Source organism: Oncorhynchus keta, chromosome 11 (genome assembly GCF_023373465.1).
Source record: "Oncorhynchus keta strain PuntledgeMale-10-30-2019 chromosome 11, Oket_V2, whole genome shotgun sequence".
Taxonomy (NCBI): domain Eukaryota; kingdom Metazoa; phylum Chordata; class Actinopteri; order Salmoniformes; family Salmonidae; genus Oncorhynchus; species Oncorhynchus keta.
The window spans coordinates 52,589,061-52,613,474 of NC_068431.1; the positions used below are offsets into that span (position 1 = coordinate 52,589,061).

The following is a 24,414-nucleotide window of genomic DNA, read 5'->3' on the forward strand; positions in this document are numbered from 1 at the left end:
ATTAAGTTCGTTGCGTAATACATTTTATAGATACAATGATAAGTAAATGTGTGCATGCTTTTCTCCTCCGACATGGGGTGTGGCAGATATCAAAACCCTTCAGGTAGGATACGCATGTGTTTCCTCGCCAAAGGGAGGCTATTGAAGATGACTACTCACACATTTACACGCTCCTCAACTGCAAAAGTCTAAGGACACGCCTGACACCCAAACTGAAATTTAATGTCAGTATTTATAAACAATGTAGTTGCCGTTAGGCTTTTGTCCGATATTTTTTTTGTTGAAAAGCAGATAAATAAAATTGTCCAGGAGAAGAAGAAAAAATCCCATTGCGAAATAATGCTTTTTAGCCTATTCATTTATGGAAATACATTTGACTAGTCATGCTTATCGGTTAAATTACATACTTTAGTCGAATTCAATTGCTTTATGTGTACAGTATATTCATTATGTATCTTATTTATCATAAGCATATTCCCTTAGGGGAAAATCTGTCAGACAGAGCAAGTGCTGCTGCAGCTTCTTGTGGTGCTTTCAAGACAACTGGGAACACGAAAATATACAGGTAAAATCATGACGTCAGTGATCTTCAGGTCAGAAAGTCGGAGCTCCAGAAAGAGGCTCGAGTTCCCGAGTTGGATGACCGTTCAAAACGGAGCCAGGCTATTTCTTTACAAGTTGACCAATATAATAGGTAGCCTAAACTGTTATACTACAGTAGATTGACATAGACTAATGATTTTGCTGATTGTTACACGTCTTGTTGGCTGAGGATAAGTACATGTGGACAGTTATTCTAATATGTTCGAAGTGCACATCAGAATTCGGTAAGAAAGACCGCACGTCTTTGCATTCTCGACTTCTTCATCACTGGAACCACTCACCAAAGAAGCTAACACAGCCCGTGCACACCCTCATTCCCCTCCCATGTGGTTAATGTCGAGCGGAAACATTATTTAAACATTTGTTTCACTACGGATAGTTTGATCGTCGCACAAGGAGGAAACGTGTATGGACGACATTGTAGGCGTTTGTGAAGAGCAACCATGTATAGAATACTACTATTGTCCGTCTGTCCGGTTAGAAATCGTGCATTACATGTGTACATCCGCGAGGCATGTTTAAGGTCGTCGAAATGTGATATGGTTTCACTCCCCATTTGCAGGTAAGTTCTCATATCACCCTCCACAAGGTTGTCTGATGACAACTGCACAATCAAGCTACAGTAGCTAACGTTAGCTAGCTAAACCACCTTAGAGAGCCATAAAGCTAACTAGGCTACACACTAGTGATGGGAAACAGGCTTTCTGAAGGCTTCGGCGCTTTTCCCCCCTGCAAATTGCGCCTAGAAACTGTTAATTTACTCGGCTCTTTATTGACTGTTCACAATGGTCATTAGTGACATCTGTTGGTCAACAAATAGTAAAGCGTGATGAGATGGTGTTTTTTTTTCTCCCCCCTCCACTTATTTCGTCAAACGTTGATTTTGTTAACCTAACGTTAACTATAATCCGTTGCAATACCAGGTTTGCGTTTGACATCATGCTTCCCTTTTTTAGCCTTTAATTTGACTATTTATCAAAAACTGAATCTATTGCATTGTTTATGCTTAAGACAGGAGCTTATACGATACTAAATAAAACAAATTATTTGAACAACAGTGCAGAAAGTGTGGTTTCACAAAAGAATTATCAAGATGGTGTGTCTTAAATGGGATTTGACTTCATACCCTCACGTCCATCAATGTTCCCTAGACTACCTGTTAAGTAAGACAGGTCAGGTGGAACTTGATGTATGAAATTTTAAATATGTAATTTATAGAAGTCTATGTTTGGGCCAAATCAAGGCTGGTTCAGACCGGACACAGTCTGAACCAAAAACCAACGTCCGTGGATGTGGAAATCAAGGCCGGTCTGGATTGAAACAAAAAATGCATCAGCGGCAGTCCGTGCTTACTGAGTTATAGCCTACAGCAGGGATGAGCGAATTCAATTTCAGGCAACGCTGTAGGCCAGGGATGGGCAACTCCAGTCCTCAGGGATGGCGTGGTGTCACTTTTCCCCCATCCCTAGTCAACACAGCTGATGAAACTAATTGCATTCTAAACTGAAGTTTATGATTAGTTGATAATTGGAGTCAGGTGTGTTAGCTGGGGCTGGGGCAAAAGTGCAACACCAATCAGGCCCCAGAGGACTGGAGTTGCCCATCCCTGGCCTACAGCGTTGCCTGTAATGTAATTTTAGGAATTCCCATCTATGTGGTATATGTACCGTTTCGAAACCCCCCCCCTACAAAAAAAAGACGGCTGATCCGGACAGGACCAAAAAACGACGGTCAGTCTGTTTACTGGGATGTAGCCTGCCATGTCTGCCCGCAATGGAATTTTATGAATGACCATTGGTTTTATTAGTCCTGATTGCTGTGGCTATTTAAGCTCAGAATATCAGACACACAACTTTATCAGGAGGAGTTATCCTGAGCCTATTTGCTAAGTGTTTACACAGTGGGAAATGCAGAAGTGATCATCATGTAAATAATTTACTGATAGCAATTTGAAACCACTGATCATGACAATTTAGCCCACGGGATGGAACTCCTGGACATCGGTTGTGAGTAGCCTGATTGTCCATTCCATATTGTATATTTTACTTTAACCTGTCCTGTTTTTAGGATATGTTTGTTAACATGTCAGCACATTTCTTATTTGATTGTGTGCCAAATCAAATAAAAAATGAGCTAATCTGAGAAACCTGCAGGATGTAAAAAGTTTCTCTCATTACATTGTCATACATTTGATCTCCAGCCTGTAGGCTGCCGAAAAGGCCATATACTTTTCTACCATTTGCTAGATCTGCTACAGGATGTATGTAAAATGTTTTGAAGAAATGTTGGAGCACAGCAGCGATGCGTCTCGCCAACAGCACCCCGGAGAGGCCCGCTGGGAATGGACAAGATCAATATTTTGCCTCCCTGCCTTTGACTATGTGGGCACTGCTATTGTTGAGAGAACTGTAATTGTTTTTGGGAAGAATTATGTGAGATTTTATGTGTTGTTGGTGGTCTTGGCCAGTTGACCTCAGAAAATGTCACCTTCGCAAATCTGCCGCATAATCCTGCCTAATGAGCGGGCCGGCCCTGGAACATCTCATCTTTATCTACAATAAAGATCTAATCTATTCTCACTTTGCAGCCATGTAGCAAACTATTGCAAGTCTACATTGTTTCAGTACTAATGCAGCACAATGTCTTTGAGGGCCACTGTCTCGCAAGTTAGAGTATTTAGCTTTAATGTTTCTTGTGCTTACACGGTCTCTCTCCCTCACCCAGAGCTACGAATGGAGGGGTCTTCAATGCATTTGGCACAAGCTCTGTCATCCACTGTGAAAAGAAAGAGGGGCCACTCCCTCCCAAGGAAGAAAATAGTGCATTGAAGGATGGTGAGCAGAAGGTAGCAGTAAAGATGGTTGGAGAGAAGGTCATAGAGCTACAAGATTATGTAAAAATGGTAGCAGAACAGAGCGAGCAGAGAGTAGGGGTGAAAATGGAGGGAGTAACAGAGAGCGTCAAAATTGAAGAAATTCTTATACAAACAGAAGAGGTTGAGAAAAAACTAGAATCAAAGGTGGAGGCAGCAAAGGCGAGTGAAAAAATCAAAGAAATAATCCAGATTAAAACAGTGGTTGAGCCAATTCTCGAGGTAAGAATGGAGGCTGTAAAGGAGAGCAAAATAGAGGAAATTCCAGTTAAGATGGATAGTGAGAAAATGGAAGAAATCCAGACAGCACTTTTGCCCATTCCAGAAGTAAAGCTGGAGGATGTAAAGGAGAGTGAGGAAATGAATGAAATCATGTCAGCCAGTAAAACAGAGGAGGTTAAACAAAAGCTAGAAGTAACAATGGCGGTAGTAAAGGAGGGTGAAACAGTTGTTGAGATCCAGGTTAAAACAGAAGAGGTTGTAGATGTAAAGAAAGAGGGAGACAAAGTTGTAGAGGAGCAGATGTTAAAGGTCAATAAGGAGGAACAACAGACAGAAACCCCCCCCAAGGATGAAATTCAGCCTGTGAAGTGTGGGAAGGAGAGTCTGCTGGACCTCTTGGGGGCCATGAAGGTCGAGGTGACCAACAAAAGGAAGTTTAAGGCCTTAAAGGTGCAGAGGACCTCTGAGACTGCTGCCAGGCCCGTGCCAGCAGCTATGGAGAGCACCACCAGTATGTTCCAGGAGGCCACTGGCATGGCTGACGTACCAGCACCTGCCCCAAGGTGAGGAGACTTGTGCTGTGGTCGACTCGTAATTCTGTTTTTTTTCTATCTTCCGCTGATATCCAACTGCTTCTATTGATACACCTGTTTTCACAATAGGTGGCCATATATCTAGTCTCGTCCTTCTACCAAATTCACCCTTTTGTGTAGGTGCAGTGCGACACTGAGCCCTGAGCTGGTTGCTGCTGTCTCTGCTGCTGCAGCTACTTTACCTGACCAAAGCCAGGCTGAGTCAGAGCTGCTGAAGAAGCTGAGGCAACATGAAGCTATCGGAGAGGCACAGAAGAACGGGGACGTCAACAACATTGGGTAAGTGTCTTCTCATTTACTCTTACAAGCACTGATTTAGCACCTGGCAGCTATTTCTGAAGGTTTTAACTTGCAAGGATTGTGATTATGTGGTTGTTTTACTTGCTTTAGTTGAATGCACTGATTGCAGGTTGCTCTAGATACGTTTACTATAGAAGTAAAGTTTAACTGTAATTTGAGTCTTATTCCCTGCTGTAGAGGTCCATAGTGTAATCTAACTGCCGTGAAACAAGCAGATATGCAATCTAATGAAGATATCATTGTTTCAGGGTTATCATTGCTGACATGAAGGTGGGGAAGAAGTTCAACGGCAGGCAGAACGCCCGGCCGGCCAATCAGATCCGCTTTGATGAAGATGGGAGGGGCTACACCCATGATAGAGGCATCACTGCAGAGTTGGATGGTGGATTACGGAGGAGGTAAGGATAATGCCCTGGACATAGCTAGGACTATAGTGGTGAAGTAAAAATGTCCTGTCTTCATTCATAATTAAATGTTTCAAAGAACAAGTAGCGCTCTGTTTCTGCATATAGATTATTATTTCTTGATGAGGCAGGCTTACGTTTCGTCGTAATCGGCCTTCATCAGAGCCTTGTTTAATGCTTTCATGTGTTATCCTCTGTCTTCTGCGTTTTTTAAATTGTACAATAACCCTAAATAAATCAGTCAAACTGTTCCAATAATATTCTGGCACATCCAGGAAGTCTTTTAGTGTGGGTAGTCTTTGTCTAGACTTTATTTAATAGTGCTTGATTGAACTTGACCCTTGCCCTTTGACCCTGTGGTTGTCAGGAGAAGTCTATTTTCAGGGAAAAGGCTGAACATCTTCACCCCGAGCACTGAACCGGAGGCAGACACAGATATAGCTGTTCCGACCCTATGGGACATGGAGTTAGCCAATCAAGTGGCCCTGTCAACCAATCAAATGCCTCGTAATGGCTTTGAGGAGATGATCCAGTGGACCAAAGAGGGCAGGCTGTGGCAGTATCCAATTAACAATGAGGCTGGTGAGTTCCTGATGGGAGTTTTTCCTTGCCACTGCACGTTTGCACACTCTGGAGTCTAGGCCGGCTTACTGGCCGGTGTAGGTCGTCATTGTAAATAAGAATTTGTTCTTAAACTGACTTGCCTAATTAAATTAAATATATATATTTTTTTTTTAATGTTAAAAAAATATATACTTTAAAGCACAGACAACTTGTTGATATAAAGAAAGGCTTTATGAATGTGATCGATTTGACTGAAGTAGAGACATAGAAAAAGACAGATGGGGCATGATTCGACAAGTGTTTTGTTTTTCTTCTCTGACCCCCAAACTCCTTTTCTCCCACCTGTGTCTCAGGTCTTGAGGTGGAGGCCCAGGTGCCCTTCCATGAGCACGTGTTCCTGGAGAAACACCTGGAGGAAGGCTTCCCACACCAGGGACCTGTCAGACACTTCATGGAGCTGGTGGTCTCAGGCCTGGCTAAAAATCCCTACTACACAATACAGCAGAAGAGAGAACATATAGCCTGGTTTAGGGACTACTTTCAGCAGAAAGAGGAGGTCCTCAAGGAGGCGGAGGTTTACCTCAACTGAACTGTGTTGGCAAAATTTAAGAGAAACACAGTCTTTAAGTCATTTATGATCACACAAATGCTAACGTGCGATTTAAGGGTTGTAGACTCCTATGGCATGACAGCCTTGTCTCAGGGCTAGGGTGATCAGTATACTAAAACAATAATGACAGACACACACCCCTCCTGAAAACTGTCACTCAAGAGATTGGATGGTATTTTCCCATGAGAGAACCAATGGAGATCGTTAACAGAGACCCTGGTATAGCCCTTAATCGGATACACCATGTATTGCTTTGGTTGTTCAGAGACTCTTTTTAACTATACACACCGTGTCGTTTATCTACCTTGACAATTCCACTGTTGGTGTCTGATCAAGGAGAAGTACACTGCTCAAAAAAAATAAAGGGAACACTAAAATAACATATCCTAGATCTGAATGAATGAACTATTCTTATTAAATACTTTTTTCTTTACATAGTTGAATGTGCTGACAACAAAATCACACAAATTATCAATGGAAATCAGATTTATCAACCCATGGAGGTCTGGATTTGGAATCACACTCAAAATTAAAGTGGAAAACCACACTACAGGCTGATCCAACTTTGATGTAATGTCCTTAAAACAAGTCAAAATGAGGCTCAGTAGTGTGTGTGTGGCCTCCACGTGCCTGTATGACCTCCCTACAACGCCTGGGCATGCCCCTGATGAGGTGGCGGATGGTCTCCTGAGGGATCTCCTCCCAGACCTGGACTAAAGCATCCGCCAACTCCTGGACAGTCTGTGGTGCCACGTGGCGTTGGTGGATGGAGCGAGACATGTCCCAGATGTGCTCAATTGGATTCAGGTCTGGGGAACGGGCGGGCCAGTCCATAGCATCAATGCCTTCCTCTTGCAGGAACTGCTGACATGAGGTCGAGCATTGTCTTGCATTAGGAGGAACCCAGGGCCAACCACACCAGCATATGGTCTCACAAGGGGTCTGAGGATCTCATCTCGGTACCTAATGGCAGTCAGGCTACCTCTGGCGAGCACATGGAGGGCTGTGCGGCCCCCCCAAAGAAATGCCACCCCACACCATGACTGACCCACTGCTAAACCGGTCATGCTGGAGGATGTTGCAGGCAGCAGAACGTTCTCCACGGCGTCTCCACACTCTGTCACGTCTGTCACATGTGCTCAGTGTGAACCTGCTTTCATCTGTGAAGAGCACAGGGCGCCAGTGGCGAATTTGCCAATCTTGGTGTTCTCTGGCAAATGCCAAACGTCCTGCACGGTGTTGGGTTGTAAGCACAACCCCCACCTGTGGACGTCGGGCCCTCATACCACCCTCATGGAGTCTGTTTCTGACCGTTTGAGCAGACACATGCACATTTGTGGCCTGCTGGAGGTCATTTTGCAGGGCTCTGGCAGTGTTCTTACTGCTCCTCCTTGCACAAAGGCAGAGGTAGCGGTCCTGCTGCTGGGTTGTTGCCCTCCTACGGCCTCCTCCATGTCTCCTGGTGTACTGGCCTGTCTCATGGTAGCGCCTCCTGCTTCCTAAGTGGACAGTTTGATTTCCAGAAGTGTGATTGACTTGGAGTTACATTGTGTTGTTTAAGTGTTCCCTTTATTTTTTTGAGCAGTGTATATAGCAAACGCGTTGTGTGCTTCAGATGGATCCGTCCTCGTGCTGTGCAATTTTTAAGAATAACTATTACATACATTTAATTGACACATTGAACTCGGCACTGCAAGATTTAGCTTCAAAATAGCTATTGTTATTGAAATAAACACTGTTTTCAAAGTCTTGTTTGCTGCTAGGATTTCTTTTAAGACAGGTGAGACTCTTAAGTGTTTTTGTGTTCCTGTGAAATTCTCGGAAAACATTATTACCCGGTCAATAAGAAATTATTTTAAAAAGGGCTTGATCGGTTTTGGCCTTAGTAACCTCACTGTAAGCCAAACAGGATAGAGGGAGAGTGTTTTGTAGAATGTTTTTAATAGAAAGGCCTTAAGGTTAAGAGAATAAAAACATTCTCCTTTACAATTGTTGTGTGAAATGTTCCTATAAACAATTTCACAGCGTTAGTTTCCTATCCTGGGATCACGATGGATGTTGTTTTTCCACAGGTCTCAGGTCAGCAGTGAAATCAGTGTTAATGTGTCCCAAATGGCAACCTTGTCCCTATATATAGTGCACTACATTTGACCAGGGCCTCTATGGGCTATGGTAAAAAAAATAGTATATCCTAAATTTACACAGGACTTCTAAGTTTCCCGATGCCAAATTGCTTTTAGTCGTATATATTTACTCAGTCATTGCGACATTATGTTCACCCGTAAAAAGTTTTTACAGGAAAGGGGGGTTAGGAGGGTGAAAAAAACAATGAAAGCAAATACCTACTAATTACGGTCTTGTTCTTGAAAACACTTAGCAGTTCCATTGTGTGACACGATTGGAAGAATGATAGCACTTGGCACATGATTCAATGAAAGGGAGTTGCTTTGTGTCCTAAAGTAAATTTATCCCCAAATGTTATAATTATATATACAAATTATACAAATAATATTATACCTTAGGAGGCTGAATAATTTGTAAGATATCTATTTGACTTTTAAAAGACTGCAAACAAATGTTGCATCGCTCTTCTTAGGGTGTAATGTTATTTACCAGGGTTGGGGTCAATTCCATTTAAATTCAGAATGTAAACTTACTTCAAATTGGGTAAATTCATTAGAATTGAATCACTTTTGACAGCATCACTTTTGATTTAAATGAAACTTCACATAGGAAAACATCTATGGAAGAAGTGGTCAGAATGTGGCTTTTTGAACCTGAATGCCAAAACATTCAGGTCATAAGTGCTGGTCTTCATTATTGGAAAATACAAAAGGTTGAGTTTAATATAATTTATAAGATTATCAAGTGTTGTCAAATTATTTTATTTATTGAAGACCGTGTTTTATTTTTACAAAATGTAAACTTTAATGTCAATTAACTAATCTGTGTATGCATTTTTAGTTTTCTTCTCATATTCGCATATGTTGTAGCTTAGACCCTATTTTACATCTGAAGTTTTTCCGTTGTGCCCGCCATTGGTTGAGTCAACTTGTTCATGAATACAGGGTGTCATTAAACTCATAGAAATACAATTCATAGACTGGACCTATCCTTTCAGACCAGGTACACCAGCTAAATTCTTTGTGGTAATGATTAGTAACTTCTAATTACTACCACAAAGATTATCACGCACTGTTGAATGTCAACTTCAATGGTCATGTTTGTTCTGTTATCTATATTTCAATAGGTTTCCTAGGGAGGATTGTCAGTATAATTTTAAACAGATATTCCCATTCAAGTCAACATTCTGTGTGAACCTACAACCAGCTTTGTGATACCATTTGAAAGTTTACATTTAAATTGTATTCCCATTTTAGTACATTTTATCAGCCAAAACATGACGCCCACCCTGTATTCAAGAGCATGTTGTCTCAACACAATCTTAGATGTGAAATAGGGTCTAAGGTCTAACCTACAACCTATGTGAGAATATCTAATATCTAAAAATATATATATATATGAATTGACTTGGTTCACCGCTCTCTAGTGACTCCTTGTGGCGTGCCGGGTGCCTGCAGGCTGACTTCAGTCGTCAGTTGAACGATGTTTCCACCCACACACTGGTGCAGGTGGCTTCCGGTGTAAGCGGGCAGGTGTTAAGAAGCGTGGCTTGGCGGTCATGTTTTGGAGGATGCATATTTTGACCTTCGCCTCTCCCGAGCCTGTTGGGGAGTTGGGAGAAAAAGGGTTTAAAAATTACTCTGAGATCGATAGAGGTGGAGGCACCATATTTTATGACCCAACGGCTCATATATGGCCTCTACCATTACCAACTGTAATTTCAGGGTTAAGGGAAATTAGTTTAAATTAAATAGGCCGACAACAGAACTACCGCAACATTACTTTTGTACCTGCCGGCAGGGTGAGAATAACACAGCCTTGGAACAGGAGTAACAGCTGGTGAGAAGTGCACAATGTCTCTTATCTCAATGTTTCCGGTTTGTATTGCTTGTTACTTTAAACAAATGCTGCACCATTAGCCATAATTTAATGTTTGTGTCTATTTGAATAATTCACGCTATAGGGGTAAACATTTTAATTAAATGAGCTGTCAACATCACAATGTTGCAAAACCACAATATTTTGCCTACAATATTAACCAGACTAAAATGTATCACATTTTTCTCCTCCCTGTAATGGGAATGTAGTAGATGTATTTCACCATTTTAATTACTATTCATGCTTAGCCCTACCAATCAGGTGCGCTCCTTGTGCCTTGATAGAATACATGTCTTTATTCTCTTCACAAATGGCAAAAATTATAAAAGCTACATGAACTAGAGACACAATGGCCTCTGCTTAAACGTTTATTTAATTTTATTCCAAGTTTACATTGTTACTTTCGTATCACTCGTCTCTCCTGTAACTTCTCCCAGGCGAACACTCAATACTAGCTAGCATGGTACTTGAAACCTGTGCTGTCATTTAGCCACTAGATGGGTTAAGAAAATAACATGTTTGGAACCTTAAACTAAACACAACTCTACAACTGAAAAACACTTCTGGGTGTGTTTTTTTTAAAAACTTACATTGATCAAAACCACTTTTTGTTTACTCGGCGAAACATGGCCAGACTTGGCAGGTTTTTTGCAGTGAGGTCGTCCTCCACAGTAGGAACGTGTTAACTTCAATATATTGTAGAGACCCGCACAGACAGCTAGCTGTGTGTTATGTGTTAGGCTAGGAGGTGGTTGTGTTGTACTGACCAGTACCCGGTGTTCGCGGGGTCCGACATGTCAATCAACCTGCTATCTGCCAATCACGGGAATGCCTGGAATGTTCTGATGCCGGGCATCCTGGTGGTTGGCGGAGTGGCGTGGAGGGGGGTGGAGCATTGGAAGTTAAGACCAGGTTCAGCCTTTGTTCTCTCTCTCTTACGTCTGGGCTTCACAAGAGAAGGTCACGATTGGCTTGTGGGTTATCTGTCATCTATTTGGCGTGTGCTACGGCCCAAACAGTAGCCTGTGTAAAGTTGGTTTAATAAACCGTCAATTCGCAAACTCAAGCCTCTGTCTGGACAATTGTTCATTTACGATCTAGTCAGGTCATTACAATATCATTCCACCTTGTGTTATCTGAGAAAATGGGATTGTTTCTTTCGCCCCGTGTTACTTTTGTCCTGGCTCTGCAGAGAAACATTTCAAGTTTTGAAGTTAATTTCCTGTAACTCTACACATACTGCCACGAGGCGCAGGATTTTTGTATGCTGTTTTAAACATTTTTTTCTGGAATTCTACACATTCTTCCATGGGGCGGAGAGAAAATGTTGCAATTTTAGAGTTAATTTCCTTAAATTCTCCACATTGTGCCATAATTTATGCCATGTTAGTGACTAACAAAATCAATGGGGGCCCCCTCGAGGTCAGGGCACCTGGGCAAGTGCCCTTCCTTCCCCGTTGGTAATTCGGCCATGATTACGACAAGTTTAAATAACTGGCTAGACTAATTACCTATCTAAAACATGTTAGCTGATATGAGTGACTCTTAGTGACTGACATAACAATTGAAAAACTTGCTGACGCACAACCAAATGTACTATTCTAACTCTCAACAGTAAGTTGAGACCTCGACTGAGTTCCTCCCCACCTTAAGCGACCACTTGTGTCGCTTATTCCTAAGGCATAAGAGACTCATAACTGCAGGTTATGAGTAAACCGTCACTACATAGTAGGTTCAACAATGTAATCTGGGAATTTCCCACAAGGTGGCACTATTGTAACCTGAAGTGACTGCTCTGCTTTCTGTCACCTGCTGCTGCTCAATCACTAGAGCACATGTTCCAGCTTATTCTTGTGCTTGATTTACGATGCCAGACAAATACTGTGTGCAGAAGTTTAAGGACCAGACACAAATACAGGTACAGATGTCAAAGCACAGGGTTACTATTTTAGCCAATGGTGTAATTGCCTGTGTGAGGGCAGTAGAGGTGACAGGGATAGACAGGTACCACTTGAAGGGATTGAGTCCCAAATGACTGATACGTATTCCCTACATAGTGCCCTACTTTTGACGAGAGCTCTGTGGGCCCTGGTCAAAAGTAGTGCAGTAATTAGGGAATAGGGTGCCATTTGGGACGACAACTGAGTCTAGGCAAGGTTATGTGGTCAGACAGTGTGCTCAGGTAATTGCTCAGCAGTGGTAATGTTAGGCCCTAATGAAAGATTTTATACTTCTGAATTCTCTGAGTCAGTCACCTGCGTTCTAGCCTGTGGCAGTCTGTTTATGCTATCATGCAAACTCATTGTCATGCCAAACCATTGTGCTCTTGCCAACTCCCTTGCTTAACAACTGATCTGAGACCAGGCTACCTGTATTCCTATCCTTTTGTGTTTTTATTCACCTGTCCTCCCTCTCGCTGTCTTGCAGAAGACACCTTGCCACCAGACTACTATGAAAGGAATAATCACTGACTGTTCTTTGGCGACAGGTGTGACTTACAGTATGTGGGGGTTCATGCATGTGATACAATGTGAATATGCAAAACCGTACCATTAACCTAAACACAATTATTTTGAGGGATATGCATGCAGAGCAACTAAAAAGTTGGTTTCGGTCATTAGTGACCTGTCATTGGAATAATATCAGTGTCTTAGTGCAATCTTATCGAAGTGCAATATTTTGTAACAAACACAATTTCAACCCATGTTTTAACTGTTTATTACATCTAAAATGTTAACATATATATTTTTTTACATTTGTAAAGGATACACAAATAAAATAAAGTAACAATAATGAATAGTATTTAGGGTGGCTTGGGTTTAAATGCACATGCAGCAGCTACTTTTCCTGGGGTCCACATAAAATGTACAGAACAGTAATAGACAAGAACAACATATGACATACATTAAATTCAAAGGAAAGACACCAAGAGACAACAAAAATATTTACACACTATTCATATGTGACTAATTTCAGGAAACTAGGCATATGTTGTGATCAGGTCATCTGATGCAGCCCTCCATCAATCTCCTCCTTAGTCAAATAGCTCTTACACAGCCTGGAGATGTCCTGTTGTAAAAAAAAAAGAAGATAGTTCCACTAAGCGCATACCAGATGGGATGGCGTATCGCTGCAGAATACTATGGTAGCTATGCTGGTTAAGTGTGCCTTGAATTCTAATTAAATCACGACAGTGTCATCAGTAATGAACCCCCACATTATCACACCTCCTCCGTTCACCTACTCTGCATCTCACAAAGACACGGCGGTTGGAACCAAACATCTCAAATTCGGACTCATCAGACCAAAAGACAGATTTCCACCGATCTAATGTGTTTCTTTGCCCAAGGAAGTCTCTTATTATTGGTGTCCTTTAGTAGTGGTGTCTTTGCAGCAATTTGACCATGAAGGCCTGATTTCATGCAGTCTCCTCTGAGTAGTTGATGTCTGTTACTTTTATTTGGACTGCAATTTCTGAGGCTGGTAGCTCTAATGAACTTATCCTCTGCAGCAGAGGTAACTCAGGGTTTTCTTTTCCTGTGGCGGTCCTCATGAGAGCCAGTTTCATCATATCGCTTGATGGTTTTTGCGATAGCACTTGAAGAAACTTTCAAAGTTCTTAATTTTCTGGATTGACTGACCTTCATGACTTAAAGTAATGATGGACTGCTGTTTCTCTTAACTTATTTGAGCTGTTCTTGCCAAAATATGGACTTCTGTATACCACCACTATCTTGTTACAACGCAACTGATTGGCTCAAATGCTTTAAGAAGGAAAGACATTCCACAAATGTACTTTAACAAGGCACACCCGTTAATTTAAATGTAATTCCAGGTGATTACCTCATGAAGCTGGTTGAGAGAATGCCAAGAGTGTGCAACGGGTGGCTACCTTGAAGAAGCTCAAATATAAGATATATTGATTTGTTTTACACTTTTGGTTACTACATGATTCCATATGTGTTATTTCATAGTTTTGAAGTCTTCACTATTATTCTACAATGTACAAAATAGTAAAAATAAATAAACGCTTGAATGAGTAGGTGTCCAAACTTTTGACTTGTACTGTGTGTCTGAAGTGTATGCAATATATTATACAAGTGGTTAGACATTTGAAAAGATGAGAAAAATGTACTACTTCTCTTCTAAACCATGAAAGACTATCATACATGCTGTTGATGTTAGTTCTTTGTGTGCAGATAAGGGCAAGGTGTGCTGCTTTGTTTTGAGCCAGCTGCAGCTTTGCTAGGTATTTCTTTGCTCCACCTGACCATATTACCGGACAGTAATCAAAATGGGATGAGAGAAAAGCCTAAACAACAAGTACAGTTGATCTTTGCGTTAAATGCACAACATATTTTTATAACAGACATACCTCTCCCGATCTTCACAACTTTTTCAATATGATTTGACTATGATAATTGACCATTAGTGTTTAGCTTCCTCAATTTGTTCAATTTGTTCAATTCACACCTTATATGCACAACTCCAGTTGAGGTTTAGGTCAAAGAAAATGCTTTGAACCAAATACAGTGCTTTTGGTTTTAGATGTATTTAAGACCAGTTTATTTTTAATTATCCATTCTGACACGGACTTACTCATTTTTAAGTCTTGGTGAGCTCACTGGCTTTTATTATTTAGGTGCTGATGTATAGAGTGTGCAATCAGCATACATCGTCATTTGAGCTTCTTGTAAGACAAGTGGCATATTATTTGTAAAAATAAAGAGTAATGTCCCAAGACAACTTCCCTGAGGGATACCGCACTGTACATATCTGTTATAAGCTTCCATTGAAGAATAGTCTATTCTATTTGATAAGTAATTATCCAACCATGTGATGGCTAACATTCACAGTAAAGCCATAACAAGTTAGTGTTTTTCAAATAACAAATGATCAATAAAAGGTTGCACTGAAATTTAACAATACAGATCCAGCTATCTTATTATCCATGTATTTGAGTCAATCATCAGTTATCTGTGCCTGTTTAGTACAAGTTAAGTGCCCTTCCCTATATGCATGCTGAAAGTCTGTAGTTAACTTGTTCCTTAACAGCATTGTATTTGTTCAAACACTATCTCCTTCAGTTTACTAAGAACAGGCAACAAACTGATTGGGTGGCTGTTAGAGCCAGCAATGAGTGCTTTACTATTTTTAGGTAGTGGAATTGGTTGACCTTCCTTCAACGCTTGTGGACACACTCCTTTAGGTTTGGGTTAAATACATTGCAAATAAGGGTGGCAATACAGTCTGCTACCATTCTCAATAGTTTCCCATATAGATTGTCTATACCTGGTGGCTTACCATTATTGATGGATAACTTTTTCCACCCATTTCGCACAAACTTTACCAAATTCAAAATGGCGATCCTTCCTCTTTCATTATTAGATCTTCAATACACAAATATGATGGTCATTTCACATTTTGCACTTGCTGGCCCATAGCAGCACCCTAAAAGAAGAGTGATTAAATGCCATCCTGTAATTCTCACAAAGTGACAAAGTTATTTCTGTCACTTCAAACTTTCCCTGGATACCAATAGTCTTGCTCAACTAAAAATGTCATCGGTCTCAACTTTATAAGTTACTCCAACAAACCATTTGAGGTACATTGATCTAATATTTTGTCATTTAGAAAAAAGTTGTAAATATAATCTAATGAAGTTAGATCTATAAACTTTTTTACATAACATTAGGGGAGCATAAAGAGAAATAATCCACTTGGTTAGAGAGAGACATTTGAATCAGTTTTTAATGAAATAGTAACATTTTAAAGTGAGTATGTTTGGGGGAAAATGTCTGTCCTTCGGTGGGGCAAAATACCCCCAGGGCAATCCAAAGCAAGACAATGGTACCTATATTAGCATTTTCCAGAATCATATCCAAATCATCTATAAGTAACTTAATTGAATTACACAATCAATTTTGAGATACTTTAGAGTGATTTAGGTAGGGAGTGCGAAACTAAAAAGAGGATATTAATAGTGAGATGTGCAATACCATTTTGTTTCGATATTTTATTTATTTCATTAAAATAAGATACCTATTTTTTAGGTTTTAAGAGTCAAGTACCAAAATGCCAAAGTAAAAATGTATGAAATGGTTTAACACACTATTCTTCAGGGGGAACCCTTTATAAAAGTTTCTGTTTTTATTGAATAACAACCAAAAAATATGAATTCTGCCCACTTACTTCCCTTCAAAAATGTGTTTGCTTAAAGATAACCAGTATGGATATATCTAAATCTTACTAAATGTATTTTTTTTCTGTCAGAAAATACTACACGTTCCCTTAGACTTTGTATATACTTTTATAAATCCAAGACTTGTCCAACATTTTATAAAGTAGTCCAATACTTAATAACATTGACACCCCAGACAACTTTCCCCTAAGACATGGGCAAAAAAATAGACATAACTCAAAAACACATTGTTCTAACCGCTTGCACTTCCTTCAATATTTTCCATGTTTAAACGTTTAAACTCACTGCCCTGGCCCCTGTTTTCAGGGTGGGAAATATTGTTCTCGATAGAATAAGATCAGAAGCATGCATTAGGCAATGTAAAAGCCATGTCCTGTTTACTTTATAGACACAGGCCTAAGGGTTATCATTGGTGGCCACTCACTGTCACTCAAGGACCTAGTGGGTGTTACCCAATGTCTGTTACCAGTTTACTTCGTAGGATTTACAAAAGGTAATTTAGTATAACCGTGATTGACACTGACAGTAGACATCGACAAGCGTGATATACATGCTACGAACAGAACACGGATACACTTTAACTGTAACCGCGCAGTTTTAGATAAAGGAGCTAAAACATTTTTTTATTACTTCATCGTAAACCACCGGCCGTTATCAACCAGTGCCTTCTATCTGGGAGTTCGTGAAGAAGTGACGACGGTTTCTACACTTTTACATTTGGTGCCTGGACTGGTCGATTCATTGAGTGTCTTTATGTGACAGTTGCGCTATTTGCCCGTTTGCTTTTCGAGATGGCAGAATTACCACCGCCGCAACAGTTGGTTGATATTGACCCGGATTTCGAGCCGCTCTCCCGCCCCCGGTCATGCACCTGGCCTCTGCCTCGACCGGAGTTCATCGAACCCGCCAGCTCGAACACATCTTCACCGGCGCCTGCAGTCAAGCAGGAGCCTGTCGAATACATTAGTAACCTCAGTTTGTTAGAGGAGTCAGAGGACTACCAGGAGGATGAGAAACGGCTCGTTTTGTGCAATGATTTTCAATGCCAGGAGAAATGCATACACCAGCAACAGCAGCAACATCATCCACAGCAGTTACAGAAACACCCGGGTACTCTGCTGCCACACCAGCAACAGGTGCCCCCGCTCTCGTCCCCCGTCGGGTCAAATTCGGTGGCCGCTGCTGCCGCTGCTGCGCAGAGGAAAAGCAGCTCGTCGCGTCGGAACGCGTGGGGGAATATGTCCTACGCGGACCTCATCACCAAGGCGATAGAGAGCTCACCCGAGAAGCGACTCACCTTGTCTCAGATCTATGACTGGATGGTGAAGAGCGTGCCATATTTTAAGGATAAAGGAGACAGTAATAGCTCTGCAGGTTGGAAGGTAAGCAAGCAATAAGCATCCATTCGCGCTTAATATCTAATATGGCATTATGTAGGCCTATTTTACAGCCACCACGTTATGAATTGTCACTAAATTATAGGCTACCCTGTGTCAAGTCAATTAAATTGTGTCCCAGGTCATTAATTCACTACGTGCCACAATGTCCCGCAGTGCAGAATCACGGATAGATGGGGGTATTTGAAGATCACGGGGCAGTGACTTAAAAATGTGTATCTTAGATCGATTGTCTGGGGCCAAGTTTACTTTCCCTCATGTAACAAAGATGATCATTTTGTTGGCCTACTTGACCAATTCCAGTCCACTTTCTTCGTGGGTCCGTGGTCCTCCCTATGTTATCAGATTAGCAATAAACATTATCATCTGTAGCCCAACTGATGCATTTACTCTATTGGACAGAACATCCTGATTTGTTATTACATCCTTATTACATTATTTTTTTTATTATAAATGTAAATGCATCATTATTAATTATTATTCACTCAAATATATATTTTGGGTTTCTATTGCAAAGTACACTGAGTACACAAAATATAAAGAAAACCTTTTTCCAGGACATACATACACTGCCCAGGTGAAAGCTATGATCTCTTATTGATGTCACTTAAATCAAGTGTAGATGAAAGGGAGAAAGGTTAAGTATTTTTAAGTGCCTTTGAACGGGTTTGGTAGTAGGTGCCAGGGGCACCAGTTTGTGTCAAGAACTGCAACACCTCTGGGTTTTTCACTCTCAACAGTTTCATCAAGAATGGTCCACCACCCAAAGGACATCCACCCAACTTGACACAACTGTGCGACGCATTGGAGTCAACATCCCTGTAGAATGCTGACGCATTGGAGTCAACATCCCTGTAGAATGCTAACGACACCATGTGAAGTCCATGCCCTAATGAAGTGAGACTGTTCTGCGGGGAAAAGGGGGTCCCTGATTTGATTGACGCAAATCAGGGAGCCAAATTATACAATTTGGTTCCCGACGTTCACCAAAAAGTACACTATGCTTGAAACTCTGGTTTAAATAAAGTGGTAGCAAAAGGAGAACTTGGATCACCCTCTTTTTTTTTCACCAAAAAGCTAAAACTGTTTTCAAAATACACCAGCCAAAACTGATTTTAAGTGTTTTCCCGGTGATTGCATTAAGAATTGCGCATTGACTGCTTGTCATAACACATGTTTCCCTACCTATGGCTCTCGCAACTTGAAAGCACCTCGAGGAATGCTTCTCTTCTCTCACTTAAGCCGACTAGGTACATAGGTAAACTACTCTACTATGGGGTTGTCTGATTTTGTTTTAATAACAACCTTACATGGCAAAAATATTAGCACTGGAAAGTTGCACCTGAGTGATATGGGCTTTGAATTACTTTGCCAGCAGCTACAGTAGGCTACACACCTCTGTCTGAGTTGAGCGCTGCTGTGGTGCGCATTATAGACTATTTAATTCCCTTTGTCTGAACATCGGAGTGTTAGCAACAATCATGCAAACTTGTTCTCAACTGGCCTACCTGGTAGATTTTAAATGCAGATCAGAGATTTTAAATGCAGATCTACACTGACCTCAAAAACGACATCTCCAAAATCCATATGATGGAAATCCGTTGCAGTGACGGAGAGCATTAATCCCTCTGACAAATTCAGAGAAGTTTCTCAAAGCTGGAGTGTTAATTCTGTCTACACAGAGTGATGATCTCTTCCAGTGAAGAGCACATCTCTCAATTAAAGGTGGACCATCTTGCTTATCATAAGTGCTTTATAGAGCATTCATAAGTACTACACAGATGCTTCACAAACCATCTAAAAAGACTTAGCTATGGTAATACAATTTAAAATAAGGCATTTATAAATGGTTTGTTTAATGTTGCATCTAAGGATACGAATAGGGGCCTTCTCACAGGCACAGATAGCTGTGTAATTGTAACTGTGCCTTTATAACCGTGTCGCTTAGGGATGCACGATATATCAGTGAACATATTGGAATCGGCCAATATTAGCTAAAAATGCCAACATCGGTATCGGATGATGTTTAGTTTAACGCTGATGTGCAAAACCAATGTCAAAGCTGACGTGCATACCTATATAACGTAATGACGGCACGTAAAATTCTGCCCTACACGTGCAACACAGCATTCCTAACCTAGCCCACAATGTCTGCTGTGTGGATTGAGCAGTCATTTGAAAGAGTAAGAACATTCCAGCGAGACAACTCAAAGGCGAAAGCCATTAAACCCAAGATAATGGAATTCATTGCCCTTGACAATCAACTGTTCTGTCGTGGGTGATGTTCGCTTTCGCCGACTGGTCGAGCACCGGTACACACTACCAAGTGCGCTATTTTTCAGATGTTGCCCTACTGAAGTTGCATATTGATAGCGTCACTGCTATTAGCTTCACGACATACATACTATGGAACACCATTTGGGTCTTTGCGTGTCAAAAAAGATACAGTTGCACTATCAAAGCTGTACAAAAAAGTCTGCAAACACCGGCCACGTTGATAATAAAGCAATTTGTTTGACCACAACTTCTGGGGTAGCTAGCTTTAGCTTGGAACCTAGCTAGCACCAATACAACCAACCTGAAAATATTGACCAGTAGAAACTGCAGTAATTTTCATTATTCTTAGCAATGATTTAGGAATCCTTGTGATTAAGTATTAGCTAGGTAGCCACTTGTTGTTCGCCTATTGAAATTTAACTTCAGTTCATGAAAATAAATAACTAGCCAGCTACTTAACCCTGTTGCCCAAAGCTAACGTTATAATCAGCCAGCTAGCTTAATCTGGCTAGCCACAATAAAGATTAGGCACAATAGTGGAATTTGCAAAAGTATGTTATTGACAGTGATGCAAATGAATACAAATAGTAGAATTATGCCATACTTTATTTTGAAGGCTAACCACAAAGTCCACTATTGTGGCTAATCCTTATTGTGGCTAGCTTCACATAGATGGGTCCGACCACCATTAATCAAATAAGAACTGTCTTATAAATTAGGGTTATTTTAGATGACACCTAGCTATATAGTTAGCTAGCTAACTATAGCTACTGAAACATTGTCGTTTTTCTATGTTTTTGGGGAACATCGTTTGCATCCATAAGCTAGCTAGCTTTTTTTATGACCAGAACCGTAGGTGTGTGAGACAACTTTACCAGCATCATAGCATACGTATCGATGAATCGTTGTGACATATGAAATATGAGTGATAGTGTAATCAATGTGTAATAACTACGTAAAAAATGTATGAATGCGTTAAATTGTGACATGCAGTCATATTCAGGTCCTGATTGGTCAACAAGCTTATTTGACACGCCAAACGGCGTTCCATAGACATCCTGGTTGAGAATGAAATTACTGAACAAATTAACAACGAAACAGCACAGCAAGTTAGTGAAAGAAATAGGTTTTTGATTATGTTTTACTGGTAATGGGGACACAAGTAAATGCCAACAAAATAACATTTTGGTCAGTGTGTGTGTGTGTAGGCAAGTCAGTCAAGAACAAATTCCTATTTACAATGACGGCCTACCCCGGCCAAACCCGGATGACACTGAGCCAATTGTGCGCCGCCCTATGGGACTCCCAATCACGGCCGGATGTGATAAAGTCTGTATTAGAACCAGGAACTGTAGTGACGCCTCTTGCACTGAGATGCAGTTCCTTAGACTGCTGTGTCTGTGTGTGTGTTAACTATTTAACTGTACTAGAATGCTTAAAAGGCCGCTAAAATGTTAAATATCGGTTATCGGTATCGTTTTTTTTGGCAAGGAAAATCTTGGGTATCGGCCAAAAATGTCATATCGGTGCATCACTAGTGTCGCTCATTCAACCCACTCCATAGCTGAAGTTTTAGCATAGCAGTCTTGCGGTTGTTATGTTACTCTAATGGACGTTAGGGGCCCCTCCATTCTTCAGGATAAAAATAGATGTGGAGAGTTACCTGTATTTACCTCTGAGAGAGGTACTCCAGAGGTGTGTTCCAAGACGTAACAGTCATGGTCTGCCTATGCGTGCTGCCACAAAACGTCTGCCCACGTTCCCCTTGAGACAGCGCCGTGTCAACATTCCATGATGTCATGGGATGTTTCTGTGGATCCACTTTTAAGCTGTAGCTGTGGGCATATGTATCAGAGATCAAATTTGATTTGCCAAATGCGCTCGAATACACTTTACTGCGAAATGCTTGCTCACTAGCCCTTCTTAATGAAGCAGCGAGACAAAGAGAGAAAGCGAGAGAGAAGGAATAAAAAGCAAGACAGACAGACCGAGAGAAAGAAAGAGAAGGAATAGAGAGAGAGAGAGTAGAATTGTTATTGATTCAGGAAAGCTAACCTGCTGCTCACACATTTCGTGCTACTGCTGTTGTGGTTCACTTTGAAGTTCCCCTCTAGTATAGGAAGACTATCGTATTATAGTCTTCTTTTCAGTCCAGCGTACAGTTATGATGGGCTCAGTCCAGCAAAGCGTTGGCGGTCTGTCTCCACTCCCGAGTGTAAATCATTGACTGTGAATCAGTTAAGTGTCTCTCAGCAGGCCCCTGGGAAAGAAAGAAAGGAGGAGAGAAAGGGAAAAAGGAGAGAGGAGAGCAGCAGGTTCCAGAGATCAGGTACAAAAAAACACCTAGGGGGGGAAGTGTGATTTAAATCTCTGTATCAAAGTCATGTCATCATTTATTTGATTGAACCTTTATTTAACTCGGCAAGTCAGTTAAGAACAAATTCTTATATTTTACAATGACGGCCCACCCCGGCCAAACCCTCCCCTAACCCGGACGACGCTGGGCCAATTGTGTGCCGTCCTATGGGACTTTTGATCACGGCCGGTTGTGATACAGCCCGGGATTGAACCAGGGTCTTTAGTGACGCCTCTATGACTGAGATGCAGTGGTTTAGACCACCGCACCTCTCGGGAGCCCCATGCTGTCCTGGTTCATTGGTTTTAGATATATATATTGACAAATAACTGAATGTGTAACAACTTCCGTTCCACCTGAATTGTGTGTATGTGTCTGTCTGTGTGTCGGTCACTGTAGTGTAAGGAATGCGACTGGCACACCCCCTGTCCATATCAACTTATCCATTGTGATCTTAAAGGTAAACCCATCCTAAACCAGCACTCTGAGACGCTTGATAGGCTACATACAGCCCCTGACTAGGGTGAGTGACGGCTCTAAGTGTGAGGTTGGCGGGGGAGAGAGAGAGAGTCTGTCACTGGAGTGAAAGGAATGCGACTGGCAAACCCGCTCGGTGACTTTATAGGCACCGTGCCCATTTGGGGTGGCACTGCACTCCTATTGGCTGTATGTGTATTCCGAGTTTTACCCCACCCTATTAGAATTAATGCTGGTCGTGTTTAGTTTCTGTTCAAGACATGTTGACAAAGAACGAAAGCTAGGAGGAGTGGGCAGACAGGCCTGTAAGGAAAACAGTGAGGGAGCAATATATCTGTTTAATCAGAGTACCTGTAGCTACACTATACCAGTATTAAAGGACTGAAGAATGGTTTGACTTCGTCATATAGACTTGCTAAAGAAATGTCCCAAAATAATTTACACTGCCTATAATGATCATATCAGCACATTGTATTGACTGTCCTTCTAAACCAGGTTAAATGCAATGTTTTCTTACAGATTCCTTTTTGACCCAGTTTAACTAGGCCTATAGGCAGTGTCCATGATGCTATGGTTTGTTTGTGTGTCAATCTTGAACATTTTGTTCCTTTGAAACTCTTAACACACACATACACACACACACACACACACCCTTGTTTATATAAGTAGCGGTGTACTCTGTGTCCTTGTCCATATTCTTCAACAGCACTGTGTATGCAGCAAAGGACACTGCTGCTGGTGGCTGTGCAAATGTTTATCAGTCAGCCTTGATATGGCTGGTCACTGGATGAACCTAGGTACCCCAGTAACCTTTGAAGTCCAGAGGAGTGAGGGGAGAGATTCTCCCTCCCTCTCCAGTGATGCACCACGTGCTTTGTCCTCCCTTCTGTCACTAATTTGACTGACTTCTTCTCTGGAAACAAACAAGTTATAGGACATCTGTTGGAATACTAGAGAGAGCGAGCCCCGCTGCAGGCTTATCTAAAACAAAACAAAAACACACTATCAGTCGGTGTGCCTTATGATATTCTAGGACAAGAGGAGCACAACAAACAGTGAGTGTGTTCAGAGTTGGTCATGGAAAGATTTGGCATACAGGTTGTTGGTACCTAAACGCACTGTTGTCAATTCTACCAGGCTTTGAGTTTGTTGTGGTGCCTTACAGACAGACATCCAGTCAATCAGAGAAAGCTTTACTCAGCTCTATTCCTCCACCGGCTGATTTGGTGAGCAGCAGACACTAGACTAGACGGTTGTAGAAATACCTTAAGTAACATAAGCCTCTGTGGAGGTGGTCTGGCACTAGGCCAGTTCAATAAGAGCTATCGTAATGCTGGCACAGAACGTTCTCTCGTTTACTACAGCACTGTGAGCTTAGAGCAGGCTGGGGTGTATCAAGTATTTCAGAGTAGGACTAGGAGTTCTGATCTATAATCCTTAACAGCTTGTTTGTGCTTGTTAAATAAAAAGGCCCACATACTGTATTTTGTCACTCAAAACATTCCTCAGTGCAAAAGGAATGTAACAAAATATAT

The 24,414-nt window shown here is 41.3% G+C and overlaps 2 protein-coding genes and 1 long non-coding RNA gene across 4 annotated transcripts in view; 2 read left to right on the top strand and 1 right to left on the bottom strand.

Annotated features, from left to right (window-relative positions):
• Positions 1–677: 677 nt before the first annotated feature.
• On the top strand, positions 678–9,263 carry mrps31 (mitochondrial ribosomal protein S31). Of its 2 annotated transcripts, none has more exons than XM_035781282.2 (6): positions 678–1,165; positions 3,328–4,260; positions 4,411–4,569; positions 4,839–4,988; positions 5,362–5,576; positions 5,912–9,263. In XM_035781282.2, exons 1-6 carry the CDS (start codon positions 1,047–1,049, stop codon positions 6,145–6,147), a joined length of 1,812 nt encoding a protein of 603 aa, XP_035637175.1. In that variant the 5' UTR covers positions 678–1,046; the 3' UTR covers positions 6,148–9,263. The 2 variants fall into 2 exon arrangements, with proteins under 2 accessions (XP_035637175.1, XP_035637176.1); XM_035781283.2 differs by having other exon boundaries at positions 680–1,165; positions 4,417–4,569.
• A 3,618-nt stretch (positions 9,264–12,881) lies between these two features.
• On the bottom strand, positions 12,882–23,507 carry LOC118390588 (uncharacterized). Its single transcript, XR_004826970.2, has 3 exons — positions 22,102–23,507; positions 21,710–21,881; positions 12,882–13,239 (listed from the first exon to the last, which is right to left on the bottom strand). It is a non-coding gene; the product is annotated as an uncharacterized LOC118390588 (long non-coding RNA).
• LOC118390587 (forkhead box protein O1-A-like) overlaps positions 16,536–24,414 on the top strand; it is an 81,771-nt gene continuing 73,892 nt past the window's right edge. The window contains exon 1 of the mRNA XM_035781289.2: positions 16,536–17,754. Coding sequence (XP_035637182.1) covers positions 17,164–17,754 — 591 coding nt within the window. The 5' untranslated portion in view covers positions 16,536–17,163. The remainder of the gene's footprint in view (positions 17,755–24,414) is intronic.

What these genes read in the sequence shown, in the direction of transcription:
- mrps31 (XM_035781282.2), top strand. Translation starts at nt 1,047, where the DNA reads ATGTATAGAATACTACTATTGTCCGTCTGTCCGGTTAGAAATCGTGCA. An exon ending in GATGGTGGATTACGGAGGAG is followed by an intron (nt 4,989 to 5,361) that starts GTAAGGATAATG and finishes TGTGGTTGTCAG; the next exon opens with GAGAAGTCTATTTTCAGGGA. An exon ending in TCCAATTAACAATGAGGCTG is followed by an intron (nt 5,577 to 5,911) that starts GTGAGTTCCTGA and finishes CCTGTGTCTCAG; the next exon opens with GTCTTGAGGTGGAGGCCCAG.